At 33.9% G+C, this 17,262-nt stretch overlaps 1 protein-coding gene across 2 annotated transcripts in view; it reads left to right on the top strand.

The window, feature by feature from the left end:
* Nucleotides 1-17,262, top strand: part of kay (transcription factor kayak) — a 45,009-nt gene that overhangs the window by 6,221 nt on the left and 21,526 nt on the right. Inside the window, exon 1 of one of the 2 annotated variants that reach the window (XM_068762959.1) lies at nt 2,851-3,106. The exons of the other annotated variant lie outside the window; for it this stretch is intronic. Coding sequence (XP_068619060.1) covers nt 3,002-3,106 — 105 coding nt within the window. The 5' untranslated portion in view covers nt 2,851-3,001. Of the gene's footprint in view, nt 1-2,850; nt 3,107-17,262 lie in introns of those variants that run through there. 2 annotated transcript variants of the gene reach the window in all.

Raw genomic sequence — 17,262 nt, 5'->3', positions numbered from 1 at the left:
TCGCTCCACTAGCTTTATCGACTTGTATTATTCAAGTTATTTGTATCTTATCAAGTTAATGGTCTACACTTTTAATATGATGCTCGCAGTCCACGATCCTCTTATACAGGGTAATTGGTTATATGTAGATATTACTATCAATGTTACACCGTATCCATGAATCAATGGGTTCAAATGGAATATATAATATATCAGGAGTGGACAAACTACGGCTCGCGAGCAATTTGTTGTAAGTGAAATAGACCAAGGTTAAATTTCAATTTTACAAATGCTTATGTTTTCCTATTCGTGTAAATCATATGATAATATATAACCTAACTTTTTTCATTCAAACTAAATTATGTAAATACATTGTTTCAATTTTCTCAGTTCATGTTTCCATGAATAATTTTTTGTGTACGCTAACGTAGTTCGTGTTTTAGTGCTTTTTTATTACTGCTCCGATATGACCTTAGCCTTTCAATATAGCTCGTTACCAACATCTAAAGCCAATACAGTCTGGTTGTGAAAAATTTAGTTCGCAGAATCGTTACTTCAGCAACAATTTTCACCGCAGTAACGTGTTAATTCTCCTGCTGATTTATAATATAAAGGTAACAAGAAGCATCAAGTCCACTTTGATAGTCTTATCTCTATGAAACATTTGTCAAAGACAATCATTCTCCTATAAATGAAAGGTTATATTTATAATTTTAGGCTGAATCCTGTGTACTATTAATAACCTTGTTCTGTAAGAAGAAAAAAAACAGATGATGTAAATTGTAGATGTGAAGAAAAACTTAATTTATTTCATAATACATTTCTGGTTAAAAAATTGTGAATTCAAAAGAATGAAGGGTATTTGGTATTTAGATTGCCATAAAAAAAGTTTTTGTTTAGGTTTTAAGAACAATATGGGAAACAACATACAAAAAAACTTTAAACAGTGCACAATAACGCGCAAGCAGATTCAGCATAGGTAGGAATTAAAATGATATAGTACTAGTCGGGGTACGTCTTATTTACAAGTCACTTTGGGCCTGGGAAACGTAATTGTTTAATCAATCATCGACGATGTATAATAAATAGATCAAAATTAAAATGGACGGTAAAGAAATTTCTCTTCTGTCGGTACATTTAAATGTAACGTTAAGATAGTTCCATTAAATTTATTAATTTTACTTCCAATTAAAGGTAGTAATAAGTAGTTTTTAATGTTCGTTTAATGAAGCTAATAAGTTAGTAATAATCGGTTCCTAACTACTTTCATTTAATATTGAGAACAAGGCGAGATTGAATTATAAATGAGGAGATTTGTAGTTGAACCAAATTAACCGACGTAGCTCGAAGAATTGCTCGTGAAGCGGCTATGGGCGAGGCACATCATGCGCGTGCGCCTAACCGATGTCCGTTAAAGACGAAAGCTGTCGCCACGTTTCCTCGAGTCGAAGGAGCAGTATAGGCAGGCTCTCCACTAAGTACACCGCCTACATAGAGTCAGAGTGCACAGGACTGCTCATCATGGCTTTCTTTGGGGTAACCTATACCTTATAGTCCTAGTCTATCGGCTGATATGATGATCAACATTAAAAACAGTTCAATTTCTTTCACCGCTACTTTTGTGTATAAAACAAACCATTACGTCACTAAACACCCGAATTACACCATTGATAATATGTTACAAAATACTAGTACGTAATTGTATTATGTTAAAATATTTCATTCATGTCTACTTAAGTTATTACGCTTAAGTTCAATATTGCTTTGTCGATTCGTTAGTTTTTTTAAGTCAAGGATCCCGGATTTAGTTTTTCGCCTTCATTTATATTCGCTTACGAGTATTTCTTTTTAATGTTGCAATCTTTGTTCTAAAATAAAATCACTTTAAAAACTTTTCTGTTGTTCTTACACTTTTTGTCATTGTCATTACCATTAGTTTTAGTAATTATTAGACACTGAATTAGAATTACTATATATATGTAAACAAATCAAATGTTCATTAATCAGTATAATCCATTTTGAAAAAAATGATATATGTTCTAGTTCATCAATTCTATAGATAAGAGTTGTACATATAAAAAACTCTAAACGTTGTTATCTTATATGGCATTTTCATTTTTTATTAATTTCTTTTGAGATAGCTAAAGAAAATAATATTCAAAAAAATTACTGTACACGTGAGATTCACGAGAAAATTAACCGACCTTCGACAGAGAAGTCTGGCATAGTTCCGAGAGTACGAAGAAATCACTTTTGATATTGTAATAAAGATTGCACTCTATATATCTATTTCAGTATATTTAATGATCAAATATGATTAGTGTCGTAAAAAAAATTGTATGATCAACAGTCAACTCTTACTGTTAAACATGTTTGCGTAAGGAGTAATTGACTTATCATCAATAGATCGCGTGGGTCTTTTAAATACTTCTATAAATAAAAAAAAAAGTACTTTGTGTCTAGGCTTACTCTATTAGTTGTAGTAATATGTACATGTTATAGAGAGCAGATTTTTTAATTCATATTAGTCCGCGTTTATGCAATATACACATGTTATTCTGTTTTATTGATGAATCATTCTTAGAAAGACATTTCATTATTTTCATTTTAATATAAATTTCTTACTGAAAATCATCATGTGTGCTGCCAAAATATACTTCACGTGTTTGTCATGAGGTAACTATTTACTGAATCATGAGAAGAAAAGCTGAAAAATTGTTTTTGGCGCCACAAATGAATTCTTAGAACAGTTGCCGCTTAAGACATTTTGGCATGAGTACAAAATTCGCGCGTGCGCTCAACGGTGCCCGCCATCCTACAAAACCGGCTGTACTAGCGCGAACTCACTCAGTCTGATATAAAACATTGTACGAGTGTGCGCGTTTACATTTAGTAGGAACCGTATGACTCATACCTCTTATCAGAAGTGATTTAACACGCCTGTAGTTTTTGAACAATTTTGATTTTTGTTTTCAAGCGTTAAGTGTAAAGTCCTTCCGAGCTGAAAAATTACTGAACACTCATGTCTCAGTTGGTTCCATATCACCTTCTCAGCGGCGAGCAGGACGATAGTCTTATGTTTGCTACTATGTTCGACTATCAAACAGACGAATACAACAAGCCAGTGGTGAGTTCATTGTCGCTATAAATTCTTGACAGCTTATTTGGGTCACCAAACATTCGCATCCGTGACTTGAATATTAAACAACTTTCAAAACTTTTTTACTTGCTAATTTCATCATATATCTTTATATTAACTTATTTCAGTGCCTACAGTATTTCAAATTACTTGGTTATAATGCTGGTTTCTTTTATTGTTAACTTGGTACTACTTGCTAACATTTTTTTTTAATCTTAAATTTTTGGCAATAGTCTTTATGAAAATTTTTTGGTAATATAGTCATATTTTTTTGGATAATTCATGGATATGTACAAAATTTAGTTATAGTCGTGTGGATAGTTATGTACAATATTATTTTTAGAAACAATTCAGTAATCGTGGAATACGTTTATTGGCAACATTAAAAAGTTTCATATTTGTTACATAGATGACGCCACTGTGCGCGATCTGAAGATTTGTTGCGTAAATTGTAGACATTCTTATTTTCGAGTAAATTAGTTGTTTTTAATCGTAATGTATTAAATAGTAATTACTGTAGGATTGTTTAACGCATAATAAATAAATTAAATTTTTTTTGTTGAAAAAACTGTCTTACGTCATTCAAATTCGTTCTTCTCTTTTCCCATACGTGCCAATTTATCAATTTGATAAAGAAAGCAGTGAAAATTTTTGAGTACATACTCATGTTTTGAGATTATTTTATTATACATATTAAAATAAATAAATCATTATTGTTTTTTTTTTTAATTTTCTGGATATTTCGTTAGTTCAAACATTAACAAGTTTATTACGTATTTTGCTGGCCTTCTGGAAAATTCTCCACGTAATTACGTGAAATCGGGTTTTAGCTGATGTGATGTAGTTTTAGTCACGTAGATTATAAGTTGTTTTGGTAGACGTATATGTCACTTTTCGAAGATATTTAATTGTTTGGGAATGTTTTAAGTTATTTGACATACAAATAATAGTTCTGGTTAAAACTATATTCCGAGAACAAAGTAAACTATAACAAATATTCCGACACCGTTCCTGCACGTCATCGACCGCAGACTTGTTTACTTTCAAAATATGATTCGTGGGTATTATAGTTTATAGTATAATGCATGAATGAAATCCTTGGGTATTCCCAGAGTGGTGTACTATTGAAGGTAAAGAGAGGCGTTCAATTCGCAGCGGTGTTCTCCGTCTTACGATGAGATAGCTGTACTATTAGTTGGATATTAAACATTAATCATTTTTGTCTTATCCATTATAATAAATTATATTTTCTTAACATTTTAATGCACTAGTAGCTTTCACGTCTGTTGTGTACATGATAAATTATAGGTGTAAAAGCTTTGAAGAGGGTGAAAATATAAATCTTTTTTCAGCAAAAAAAGTTTTACAACTACTCGTATTTTCAATCAATATGGTAATCCTAATTTTGAAAACGCTTTTTTGCAATATTATCTTTACATTATTTTTTCAAACCATTGATTTTTAGATATTTATACCTATTCACAGAGTTCACAAATATATAACGAATCACTCTGTATACAACCTTTGTCTTGATATCTGAAAAAAAGTCTGTGGATTGTGCAACCGCGTGACCGGACTCGGGGCGACAGCTCTGCCGCTAACCTTTATGAGGCGAAAACATCAAGTCCGGCTGACTTGACCCACATCGCACTTGTGAAATTTCTCCCGCGCCACACCGCTTCCAAGAATGCACGTCCGCGCGGTATTCCCCAAACGTGGTCACGCCACAGGCGTTGAATTGATTTCCATTCTTTTTACCTGTTTTATTTTTTTTTATACATTTATATACGACTAATATTTTTTTACTTCACATTTTAGATTTTTTTTTTCATTTTATCGCTAATATTAATCATGAAGTTTTACGGTTCTTTCCTTTGTCCAATCTTTGAGTTTTCTTTATAATTGTTTATTTATTTTTTATAATTTTTAATCAATTTACATTAGGCGGTAGAGAAAATGATTTAAATGATTGAACTCCTTGACTCGAGCGTATGGTTTAGATTGACCAACACCTTTTAATAGTCCTAGCCAATAGAAGCCGGATGTGGGCAATTTGTTCTAATTGTCGTGGGTTAAGAATCGTAGGTACTACATACACTGTGCTCTCGCTACATTCGCTCTATATCGTATTGGATGTTGGCTGAATAAACGCACCAAACGTTTGTCATTATTAGTTTTTTATACTATACACATTAGTGTATAGTAGATTAGATTTAGACACCGCAAGAATTATCTTGCGGTGTCTAATGTAATACACAATAAGAATATTCTAAATCATCCACAAATATAGCCGAAAATTTGAAGTAAACCAATTAGTGCTCTTCTACTATACCGGCAGGCGCAAATTAGGACGTCCACCTAGAATTTAGGAAGACGTTAGATGCATGTTTCCAGCCGGTCTTATAAGGAGTCTTCGCGCGGGGTCATGTCTAACTGTGGGCGTATTACGGCTGAAATAATGAGTTTTTTTGTGTATTTATAACTCGAACATTAACAATTATTAAAGATTTGACGTACTGGATATCTCGTTTATGACTTACGTGATCGTCCAACAGTAAACTTAAGAAAGGATCGATTTACGACCGTACCGACATTAGTATCAGTAAACGCCATAAAGTTAAGCGGTCATTTAAGTAGCGCAAGTCGGAGTAACAAAGGTCTAAAGTGACTTCTTTATTGCCTCCCGTTACCGATAGCTCGACCAATGTTATCCGTTTTCTTCCATTACGCAAAGTGCGCCCATTGTCTCAGGCGACTGGCCTTTTTAAATTTTAGATTTTGTACGACTTTTTTGAATTGTTAGTTATAGAAAATGATTTACTTTTTAAATACGTTTCTAGCTTTTAGTCTGAGTTCTAAAAATATAATCTGTCTATACCCGTCAATTAAAAACATTTTTATTAACTGACGGTTTTTTTTTGTAACAGTTCATCTCGGCCATTGCCACCTGTTTTGTCTTAATACAATTATTCACAATTACAGACGTGAAACTAAATAGCGTGATACAAGTGACATTTAAATCGTTTTGAAAAATAACTAAAAAGTATTCTATGACATAATCTGTGGTTGGTATGGAAAAAAGCAGGTTATATTATATATATATATATATATATATTTTTTGTCTTTCAATAAGAACGTTCATCGATCCTTAGCGAAAATATGAAACAGAAATAAGCTTTCCACACATTTTGGGATTCACTCATATATAAAAAATAATAAGCTAAAAGATTTAATAAGAAGGTTTACTATTTTAATAAATATATTTATTGCACTTAATAATATATACAAAATAAGGATAAAAATGAACAAGATCGAAGTAAAGTACTCATTAAGTAACTAAACTAGACTAAGTGTATACAATTTTAATTGTTTAATTAATCAAAGTAGATAAAAAAACAGGACTAATAATAAATACTTCCACTTTTTTTTTAAATAACAAAGGTATCTGTTGATCACGTGTGTTTGACTGATCTCTTAAATTGTACAATTTTTATTGTGTATGTAAGACTAGAACATTGTTTGATTTCGATGCGGCCGCTCAAAAACGTACGACGAGGACACGACGAATCAATGGATACCATTGTTACTTTATTTAGTTCAATTTGCGATACTCGGCGCTACTAGATAAAGTTTTGCAGGGTTATTTGTTAACCTTCTTTAAACATTCAACCTTTTTGGATTTCCCAGTCCTTTAAAATGTGGGACACGGTTTTTTTTGGTAAATTTTTATGACGCACCTTTACCAAAATGCATTATATATTGTTACTCACTAATCCAATTATTAAATGTTTGGTAAAGAACCGTTACCCCAGATACTTATTATGAACACGTTATAATATATTATTTAGGTCGTTCATGATATTTTGTGAAGTTTATCCTTATATAGGTTACTTGCATAGAGCATTAGCTACCTCAATGTAAAACATGTATATATAATGTGTTTGTCGAACAAAATGTCAGATTAACGATATAATTAATTAATTATATCTATATTAGCTTACAGACGAATAAACTGCACATTTTTAAAATTTAGGTCTTATAGCTACAAAACTTGCTAGATTTTTTTGTCATGTACTAATTTCCCTCCATATTTTACGTCATGCGAAGCAGGCGGGTAAAAAAGATAAAAGGACTTTTTTTAATAAAATAGGGAAAAACTAGTTCTAAAATCAAAATAGTGACAGACATATGAATTATATGGTGTTTTTAGTTCAAAGTGTAAAAGAATTCTTTTTAATTTTATATGGCAACACAATAAGCCCGCAGCCGTGTTAGTGGCGCGCTTTGTTACCTGCCACCGGAGGCAGTCCGTCATCTTCCCGCGCACTTCGCTTGTCACATTTCAACTTCTACCACCCACGACGCTGTCACCGGCTGACTATCTAATGTATATTTCTCGTATAATAGATTCACATTATGGCGATGCCCAAAATGTCTAATATTTTGTATAAAGTTGTCACATTAATTTTAATTTTTTAATTCTAATACAAATTTGAAAAAAAATACTCCTTAAATACACTTTAATATTTGGTATGACAGCGCGACAATCAAGTTATGTTAAATTTATCCTTTTATAATGAGAAAACAATTCCAATAACATCGTCTTGTTAGAATGGTAATTATATCGAAAATTCTATTTATTATCCTTATGTAAGACTTTCCTGTTCTATAAGTATCAAATGAAGCGGCCGTAACGAATGCACGTTTGAATAACTCTAGCTCGGATGATAGATGTAAATACACTCATGGTTCTCGCATAGAAGGTCGATTTGTCGTTGATGGATGGGCCTGTGCGTTCCTTTCGCCACGCTCCTTAAGAAAGGACAAACACGTTCTTTTACAAGCATAAAGTGTTGCTGTGGAACTCTCCGGTGGCTATTAAATTTGATGCGTGTCTTATAAAAGACTTAATGACAGTGGAATGTTGTGTTATTGTATAATCTCTTTGAATACTTTTTTCTTATGATATAAAATAACCTGTCAGATATTTTTATTTTTTCTTATATTTTAAAATTTAAATTATAAGCCTCAGTAGTTGATTTATAAACGGCTACGCAGTGGCTAAATGCAATAAGACTATAGTATGGTTTTTAAAATACGAAATTGCTTTGGGATAATTATAAAAAATATTTCTGAAGCGTTCTCTTCAATAAAAATGATGAATGTTCCGACGTATTTATACGCTCAAGTATTTATTTACAACATAAATTAGGAATGTATGTATATTAAATACTTTAAAAATTTACATTACAGTTACGTAGTACAACTTGTATGCGTCGACAGTGTTCTTTTACAACAAACCTTTTCTTGAATTTAGGCAAAAAAAAAATAACACCAATTGTTTTAACGACCGTTACATCTCAGTTTAGAACGCCGCAAATATTTATTGCTGTTGACACAAACATATTGTCCACTTGAGTGTCTATTCTTATATAATACGTTTATAATAAGGGTCTTAACTTGCCGAACAGTAAAAATTCCGCAAACGACTCAATTTCGTTTACGTTTTTATTCAGAAGCTTTTAAAGTCACCGGTCAGACGCATTGTTTGTTTTTTTTTTATGTAAGGGTTTTAAGGCACAGTTAAGGTGATAGTTAGGGCCGAGTGAAGTGCGGTGAGTCACGTGAATGGCGCGCTTGGCATTCCGCCGACAGGACACACGTACCTACCACATACCTACTATGATCTCTCGATTATATAAATTCGCCGACATCGAAATTATCATAAAATTGCAAATCGTTTAAAAATATTTAGACACGGGTCAACCGATCAACCGTGATAAATCATGGGACTGAATTTTGTTATTGAATCCAGAAGAATTTGTTACTAAATCTACAGAATATTAGATTTAAACAAGACAATATTCTGCAGAATTCTTTAATTAAGCAGATGTTGTTCATACACATAAGAGAAGCAAGGAAAAGTACATTATGAATCTACATAGGAAAATTATTGTTTATTATAATTTCTAGATATGTTATATATCGTCAATTTATGATTTGTAGTCTGCATTTAAAGCGTTAACATTATATTTAAGGTAAATATTTCAATAAACACTGTTATAACTACACCTTCTATGTTCATAGAGTTAATGCTCACTAAGTGCTCGTTTCGCTAATGATACACAGAAGGTTAGATTTGTATTATAATTGAATGGAATGAAGGCTGAAGGTCATCCACAGAGTAATGTAGAGGGTTATGCTTGGAGTTTCTCTGTGAGATCGAATCAAAAAGTAGAACAACTTCAAAAGAATTTAAGTTACCACCGGAGCTCTTAACTTAGTGATGGATCCGAAAAGTCCTAGTGACAATCACGAGGCGACGGACGCAGCGTGGATAGGTACTCAACTAGGTGGATCGGTAAGTAGCTGGATGTTGGCAGCGAAATACCAGTTGAGTATCGAGGCCTATGCCATACAGTGGGAGCCTATTGCCCGATATGATGATGATAGGTGAAAAGCATGATGTTTCAATGATAAAATGGCTATGTAAGAGGTAAAGAAGAGCTGCCGTGTTCGGCTGTGAACTTGCGAACGGTTATTGTCTCTATTATAAAATAAAACAAAGGGTTCGCGATAAGTTTGCGCGTGTTTTCTTTGTTTAACAAAGCAATAACAATTACGTCACAATACTGAGCTCGCGGCCAATATCTACGGCAGCTGCGGAGTCCTTGTACCGATTATGGTCATGAATCGTGCTTACCGCGCTGTACATTACTGACATTTTCCACGTTTCCGCCTCTGCGGCCATATTCGAAGATGTCATAGTTACGCACGTGCATTATTATAAAATATTATGGCCTACATTACTGATTATAACTGCGGCTATTAAGTCAGGCAATGGACCGTGAGAAATATGAATTACATTCATTGAAATAATATTCTTAGCTTGTGTATATTTTTCGCGGAAAATGCAATACGATAACTTCATTTACTCGTATGTTATAATAATTATTTAACAGTTTTTTTCATCATTTTTGTGGGAGTCCATGGATATGATGACAGAATAGCGTAGAGTAACGTTAAACGATGGGTTCCCTTATAATATTAAATTATATTTTAATGATATAGTAATAACTTGTTTTTTTTTCTGTAAAATATTTTCACAGAAACATTACTTTCGTGTCCCTCTTATATATGCGTATAATTTACTTTTGGTTGAAGGAGCGTTTGATGCGTGACAATGCACGGGGTATACCGCAGTCTATCGGATACCATTGAATTGTCATCTTAAAGCTTTCATAGGAACTGGATCGTGCCAGCTTCGCGCTCCGCCTCGGACGAAAAAATTGATGGACGGCACAATAACATCACTCCCAATACCAATGCCATTACTTAATGAACCCTCGTCAGTTGGAAAGGTCAAATTATTTGAAGAGATTAATCTCGTTATTTATGTGGGCCTAAACGCTACCCAGCGGACTTAACGTTGGAACGACCAATGAATACACAATGCATCGCTTATTTTTTAATATTATACCTCGGTTACACGTATAATTATAAGATAATTTCATTTGTTACATCTGTTTACGTTGTTTTATGCGAGGTTATATAGATAAATAAATATTATAGGCATGAAATAGTGTTTCTCAATGATGGTAAATTAATTGATTTTAAAATTATTTTCGCGGTATTAACAGAAGTTAATCTCTCCCTTTCTCTCTACGTACGTGATTTACACCTATGTAGTGACTCATCACGATACCAGGTAGAGAACAGCTAAGAACGGATTTTACTAACACTCGCCTGGGTGTTGAGAGGTCGTTCATTATCTTCGCGTTGATGGTGGGGGACAGTTAGCAATATAATATATGTTAATAGTAAATATTTGACAACTTTTCTATATTAAACAAAATATTCTATAAGTCCATTTATTAGTAAGTACATCATCGCTTATGTTAAAATGATTTATGTGTAAAAGTTACGAAGCGTAGTTCTTTGCTCTTGAGCTGCGGTTTGCGAACAATACGCTCGGTCATGCATACCTTGTCGCGAAATTTTCCCCGGCCGCATTGGACGTGGTTAATCTATTACAAATTGCTTCTCGAAATATGCCTACAATGAAACCTGACACATGGAACATAATAAGTAATTACATATTTATATAATACAGATAACAAATCTAGATTCATGTGCACCTTTGAACGTTTTTTAATTCATGGGTTATGGATTCGCATGCTGAAAAAACTGTAAAGGTTAACAGCTCTGAAAATCACTGGATAGGAATGACATTTTATACGCTTATTTGTTCATGCACCACCCACCTAGACTAAAGAGAAATATCAACCACAAATAAACAAACATTGTTCAATATTTAAAAGTTACATAACACCGTTGCCTTAAAGTTTGAATTACCTATTGTCTCTTTATTAAATTCAAATAGAATTTTTTTTATTTACTAAAGCTCCGAGTGCGTTTTTTGTAAATGATTTGTAAACTTAACTTTGTTAACTGAGCAAATGCAGCGTTGTATAATGCGGTATAGGTTGTCTGCTTGAAGGATAATTTACACGGGCGTGCCGGGTCGAGAGTAATGCACTCGTAAACATTTACGACTTCGGTTGCGTTTTCACTGGCTCCGATGCTGTTTAAATCATCGTTCCTTAAGACGACACCGTACCCCGAAATTCGTCCTCGGTACACAATGCTCGGAAATCGTAAATTTTAAAATAAAAATTTAAAAATTCATTTCAAATTTAAAAAAAACGGCGATATTGAAAATATAAATATGTTACAAAGTATTACCGAGTGATTAATATCATTTTTAAATTATTATAAAGGGCAGTTAATATACATTAGTTTCATGCACGGATATTGATTAATGATGACCATAGATTATTTATTTGGTACTTAACGGTCCCAATCGTTGCCACTTGCAAAATTTATCAGCGTTTGTTGATTTCGAGATAAACGAATAAGCGGCCAGAGATCGTAAGATACGTATTTATAAAGGTTGTAGCTTGTATGTTCAGAATTAATGTGTTTCAACTGACTGGTTACTCGGCGCAATTCGCCGAAACCAATTTTGTATTTAGCTACTCCCACGCACTTTGTAATTTCCGATTCGTTTCGAAAAAGGTCACATTTTTTTTAATTTGCTCTTTATTATTTGAATTCTTTTAAATATGTAACGTCATTTTAATTTTTTTTTACTTAATGAGGGTCAGATTTTTTTACTACGTACCAACTTTTTTTTAGTTGCTATCAGGAATATTAAAAATATACATACTACTATTTACGAATTATATTATATCGCTTTTATTAGAATAACAATAAGGTTGCCAGTAAAAAAATAATTATTATAATCAATAATTTTATTGTTGTATTTTGTTACACTGGATCAGATAGAAAAAAGGAGATCCGTACATTAAAGTCAAACTTTGTTTTTGCATCGACCTCTTTATCGGAAACATAAGGTCATGTATTTTTGCAAATTTTATTTTTACTACACGATTACGAGTAGTAGTCATGAATTTTACTTCAGTAGGAACTCGATGTATGTTACTACTTACGACTTATATCATCTGATTTTTCATGAATTAATTTTAATGAGAATGTTAATTCTGTACCACAATTACCAGAAGAATATAAAGTAATATTTATTTTCGTAATTTGTATGTTCGTTGTAGTTCCGAACTGCGGAAGGTCATGCCACTTGCACCGCGGTTATTGAACTTTGCTAAGCGGAGATTAGGAAGCAAACACACATCCCATGTGCTACGCAATTACCGCAGTTGTTTTTGTTTGTTTCAACCTTGCTGCGATATTTTGAGTTTCGACACCAAACCTATCCATAATGATATGATTTTCCTCAATGTATCTCTGTCGTCCTTCTTGCCCATTGGTAGTTGGTCAGTTTTTCTTTACAAACTCGTTTGTACTGTATATAGGTTAAATGATAGTCTTTACATTTACAAACATTAGAAGTATTAGTCTAAAAATGGCAAGAAAACTCCTAAAAATATTTCAAAATATTCTTCTTTCTGGCTCATGTTCCATGAGTATTGTATATTTTTTGTGATTATCTTCTAACATTTTATTGTAAGTTATTCTTATCTCGTCGGATTTTTCTCATGTCGGATGTTTCCCTCTGGAGCTAGCCCATGTCGTCGGGCGCACATTTCGACACTGCAGCTTCATAGGTGGCCGCGGCGTGCTAAACTGCCCGTGCTCGACACGCTTGCACTAATTCAATTATTCTGTTTATGTAGCGAGTGGATCGCGTTGCATATTGAATTTCAGGCCTCCTCGCCCCAATTACGCGCCCACCAAAAAGGCTACCTCGGTCTGTCTCTGCGCCGGTTTCATAATAAAATTTCCTCGTCTTTTTAAGGACACTTCGAAAGTCGATTCCGGTGCATTGTGAAATTGCGTAGGTGCATAATACGGGCCGTCTGGCGTCGCCGGGTGCCGGGGGGCGGCCGGTGGTGTTTGCGATGCACTGTTCGGCGCCGAGTGGGGGCGTAGGCGTCGCCGGGGGGCGTCGCGCCAGGCTTATCAGACGGCGGCGGGGCCGGCGCGCGAGCCTCACTCCACGCTCCGTCGCTGACCGCGCGCCTCGCTTCGTACGCACCGGCTCTAGATAACAAAAACCTTTGTCCGGCCGTACCATAATATTTACATACCTCCGCCCGCGCTGCTCTAGGGGTTTTCCAGACATCTGTCTGATTGTTTTCATCGCGCACGCGTCGCGCCCCGCTGTGTCAAGTTGCGACAAGTTTTTTTTTTTTTTTGTTGAAAGTTTAACAAGGATAGTTTACCTGTGTTGTGCAATATTTTGGATTGCCTTCGGCGGTGCTCGACGGGAGTTGGTAAGTAATATAAAGATATTGAAGAAACTGTGGCTTACACGACGGTCTTGCGTTAAAGTTGAGGCAGGGTGGGTGTTTCTGCGCGTGATGATGAGTGTCGTACGCTGTTATGTGATGAGATGCGCCGGAGTGCGGGCGTCGCGACGCTGCGAGCGTCGTGTCATCGCTCGCGGTCAGTTGAACGAACCCCGGACGGCCGACGTCAACCTTGCCATAATCGCGATTATTTGCATCACCATTGTGCCCACTGTGGATCGCAAACGTGCCACTAATTGTCTCGCTAAGCCGACGGATGAGCTCTTAACTCGTCTCACGCAGACTCGTCGGCGAGCTAACAGTTGCGTTCCGAACTCTTCTGTTATTCAACTGTTAACACCTCGTCCACTGCCGGACTGCATTAAGTACATGTGATTAAATGATTATATTTGCTGAAAGTGGATACATTACAAAGTTATATTAATTGACAGCATGTGCCTAAACTGTCTGCGTTAGAAAGTAAACAACGGGCGTTAACTAATTATCTTTGATCGTGAAATTACCCGTTTGGAATTCTTCGATGTTATGTGGTTGTGTAAAGTTAACCAGTGCGTTAATGTACGTCTAATCTTGACACGGTATAGCTCTGCACCGGGCTTGCCGTTATCTCTCTTGTGCTATTTCTAGAATGCGTATTCTAAAATTCGATATCTAAGAATAGGCGCGCTAAATTTACACACCGTGACTGGGGCTGTCTGTTAAAAGAGCTAACAGATCAACTGCAACACCTGGGATTTCTATTTATAATTTATCTTCTGACATAAATTTAGTTTAATTATAATAAAAAAATATATAATATGTACAAAATATAATTACACAATATCCATATTCAGCGACATTAAAAAATATCTTGTGATATGATCTCGATTACCATCAATCAATTAGAACTTATCAATAATAAAGAAGATGATTCTAGAGCGTGTTAATTTTTTTTTGTGTAATTTACTAGGATTTTAACAATTGTTAGTGTTTTAAACGTAAAAAATGTACATAGATAGTTCTCAGTATCCAGTATCGAATGATAATCTTAGCGATAAGATTAAAAGCAAAACGCGGCACTAGTTGAACCTGTACAATAAACAATAGCGTTAAAGTACGTTAATGGCCAATGTACACAGCGATAACGACAAGGATTTCAAATTTCCTGGTAAGGGCACTTCCAGCAACGTCGGGCACGGTCATTTATCTATGTTGACCGTAATTTAAAAGAAACATTTTTTTCGCTAAACTATGATATTACTATGTATTAAATAAATCATTCTTTTTTCAAATAATTTTTGTATGAGCTTTGATATAAATTAGAAGATATTGGTTTCAAATCTTTTCGTCCTTTTCTGTACATTTTTGTGTAACAATTGAACGTTTCACCAAAGGTATCGATACCATGAATCTTTTTAATTTCAATGCAATACCGACTTATGTTCCCGTTTTAAAATTTTACAGAAAATTGATTCTAAAAAAAACACAAAGGTTTATTATTCAAAGTGCATCGCATAAAACGTGCTGTAGCTCTTTATAGAAAATGTAAAAAACAACCGCGTAAATTTATGGAGGCAACCTTGTCTATAAATCGCTAAAATTATTTTTACATCGCGTTGATTTGTGAAACCTTATTTTTTTATTAATCTTCTGATAAAAATTAAGTTGTTCACATGTGTAGTTCAAAATTTGAAATTTTTGATACCATGTTAAGACAACGTGGGAAGCAGATTACTTTCTATTTTTTATCAGTTGATAATAAAAAAAATACGATGTCTGGTTGTAATATCAGGTGCACGCGACTAAGTAATTAGCTCAGATAGCCCTCATGGTATACGTGCTTCGGCGAACAATCTGTGATCCTTGGGCTTTATGCCAAATTGACGTCTATTACGTTGTATGTAGATATGAAGCTCGGACGAGCTGCCGCGCCACGGTCATGATTTAGTGCGTTCTACAGAAACAATTGTTTTCGGTTTCTATTCTAACAATAAGTTTATTATCGGTTACTATATAAAATGTTTAAAACTATGATATTTCATTTAAACATTCCTCATCATTCCTTTGACATATAAACGGGCTTGATGATTTATTTTAATAAGTAGAAATTAAAGGAATATTTATTTTAGTTTTTCCGTTATTCGTTATTACTTTTATATATCTGATTATAAAATTTTTTGTTTACTCTGCAATTCGGCAACCATTATATTTGTACACGAAAACAACACGTTTATTTTAAATATCTTTAGGTTAATCAAGGCACTTTGCACTTAATTATTGTAAACAAACAATAATATAAATACAAATTTCTTTTTTAGTCGTCTTTCACATTTTAAATAACTTTGGAGTTTTGTTTTGACAATCCGCTCTAACCATTGTCTATTGCTATAAGATCTTCTTAAGGCTGACCATATAATTACCATTAAATATCAGAAAATTTTTACTTTGTCTTTTCTTTCTTTCAAGGCCCCACGTTTATTAGCTATAATGAATACCATTATACATATATATTATCATATAATACCATTATCATATCAAGAGGTGAAAGCCCTGCTGCCAGTGTACGTGTAGTAAGTTTTAAATGTACATTAAATAATAATATTTGTGTAGTGGTAATTGCTATAAAACTTCGTATCTTCTTCATTAACTGATGATAGGATAAGTCATAAAAATAAGAGTTTATTGACATTTTAATCAGTGTGAGTTAATGACGACTAGCACCCGGGGATACTTTACATACAACTCAAAATTATTTTTAGAATTTAAACATAAATCTGAAATTTACGCGAGTTACATCCATGAAGAAAAAAGTTGCACAATATTTTGCAATTTTCTAAGAATCTCTTTCTTTTCTTTAAGGTTGTTACTCTAAGCTGGTACTCTAAGAGATTTAGGCCTGGCAATCTGTTAATACTAGTAAGAAAAACCGTGGCCTCCGTCAAAACAAATTTTATAAAAACGTCGTATCTCTCACGTGGGTTCTGTAAGAATTGGTTTGAGAAACATTTAGTATTTTTTTTTACTTTTAGTACATAAAGAATTTTGCCGGTATTTCAAAGATAGGTAAGGATTCGATAGAGCCGATTGTGAAACTTCGCGATAAGTGGCCGTGTTCGTTGGCGACTTCGTGGAAAGGCGATAGCGCGACGGGGACAGACGGTTCTGGTACCTTTCTTTCAATCGTTGATAAGCACCGACGTTATAGTTAAAAATATAATAATTCAATATAAAATATAATAGTTTTATATATTAACTAATATAAAATTGACCTTCCTTGGTATTTAAACTATGTGTGACATTTTCACTTTGTTTAATTGC

This window comes from Battus philenor, unplaced genomic scaffold (genome assembly GCF_028537555.1).
Source record: "Battus philenor isolate CCGP_79_NKW_IND1 unplaced genomic scaffold, ilBatPhil1.0.hap1 SCAF_17, whole genome shotgun sequence".
In the NCBI taxonomy this organism is placed as follows: domain Eukaryota; kingdom Metazoa; phylum Arthropoda; class Insecta; order Lepidoptera; family Papilionidae; genus Battus; species Battus philenor.
The sequence above is the reverse complement of the archived record's forward strand: the minus strand, read 5'-3'. Positions and strand labels throughout refer to the sequence as shown.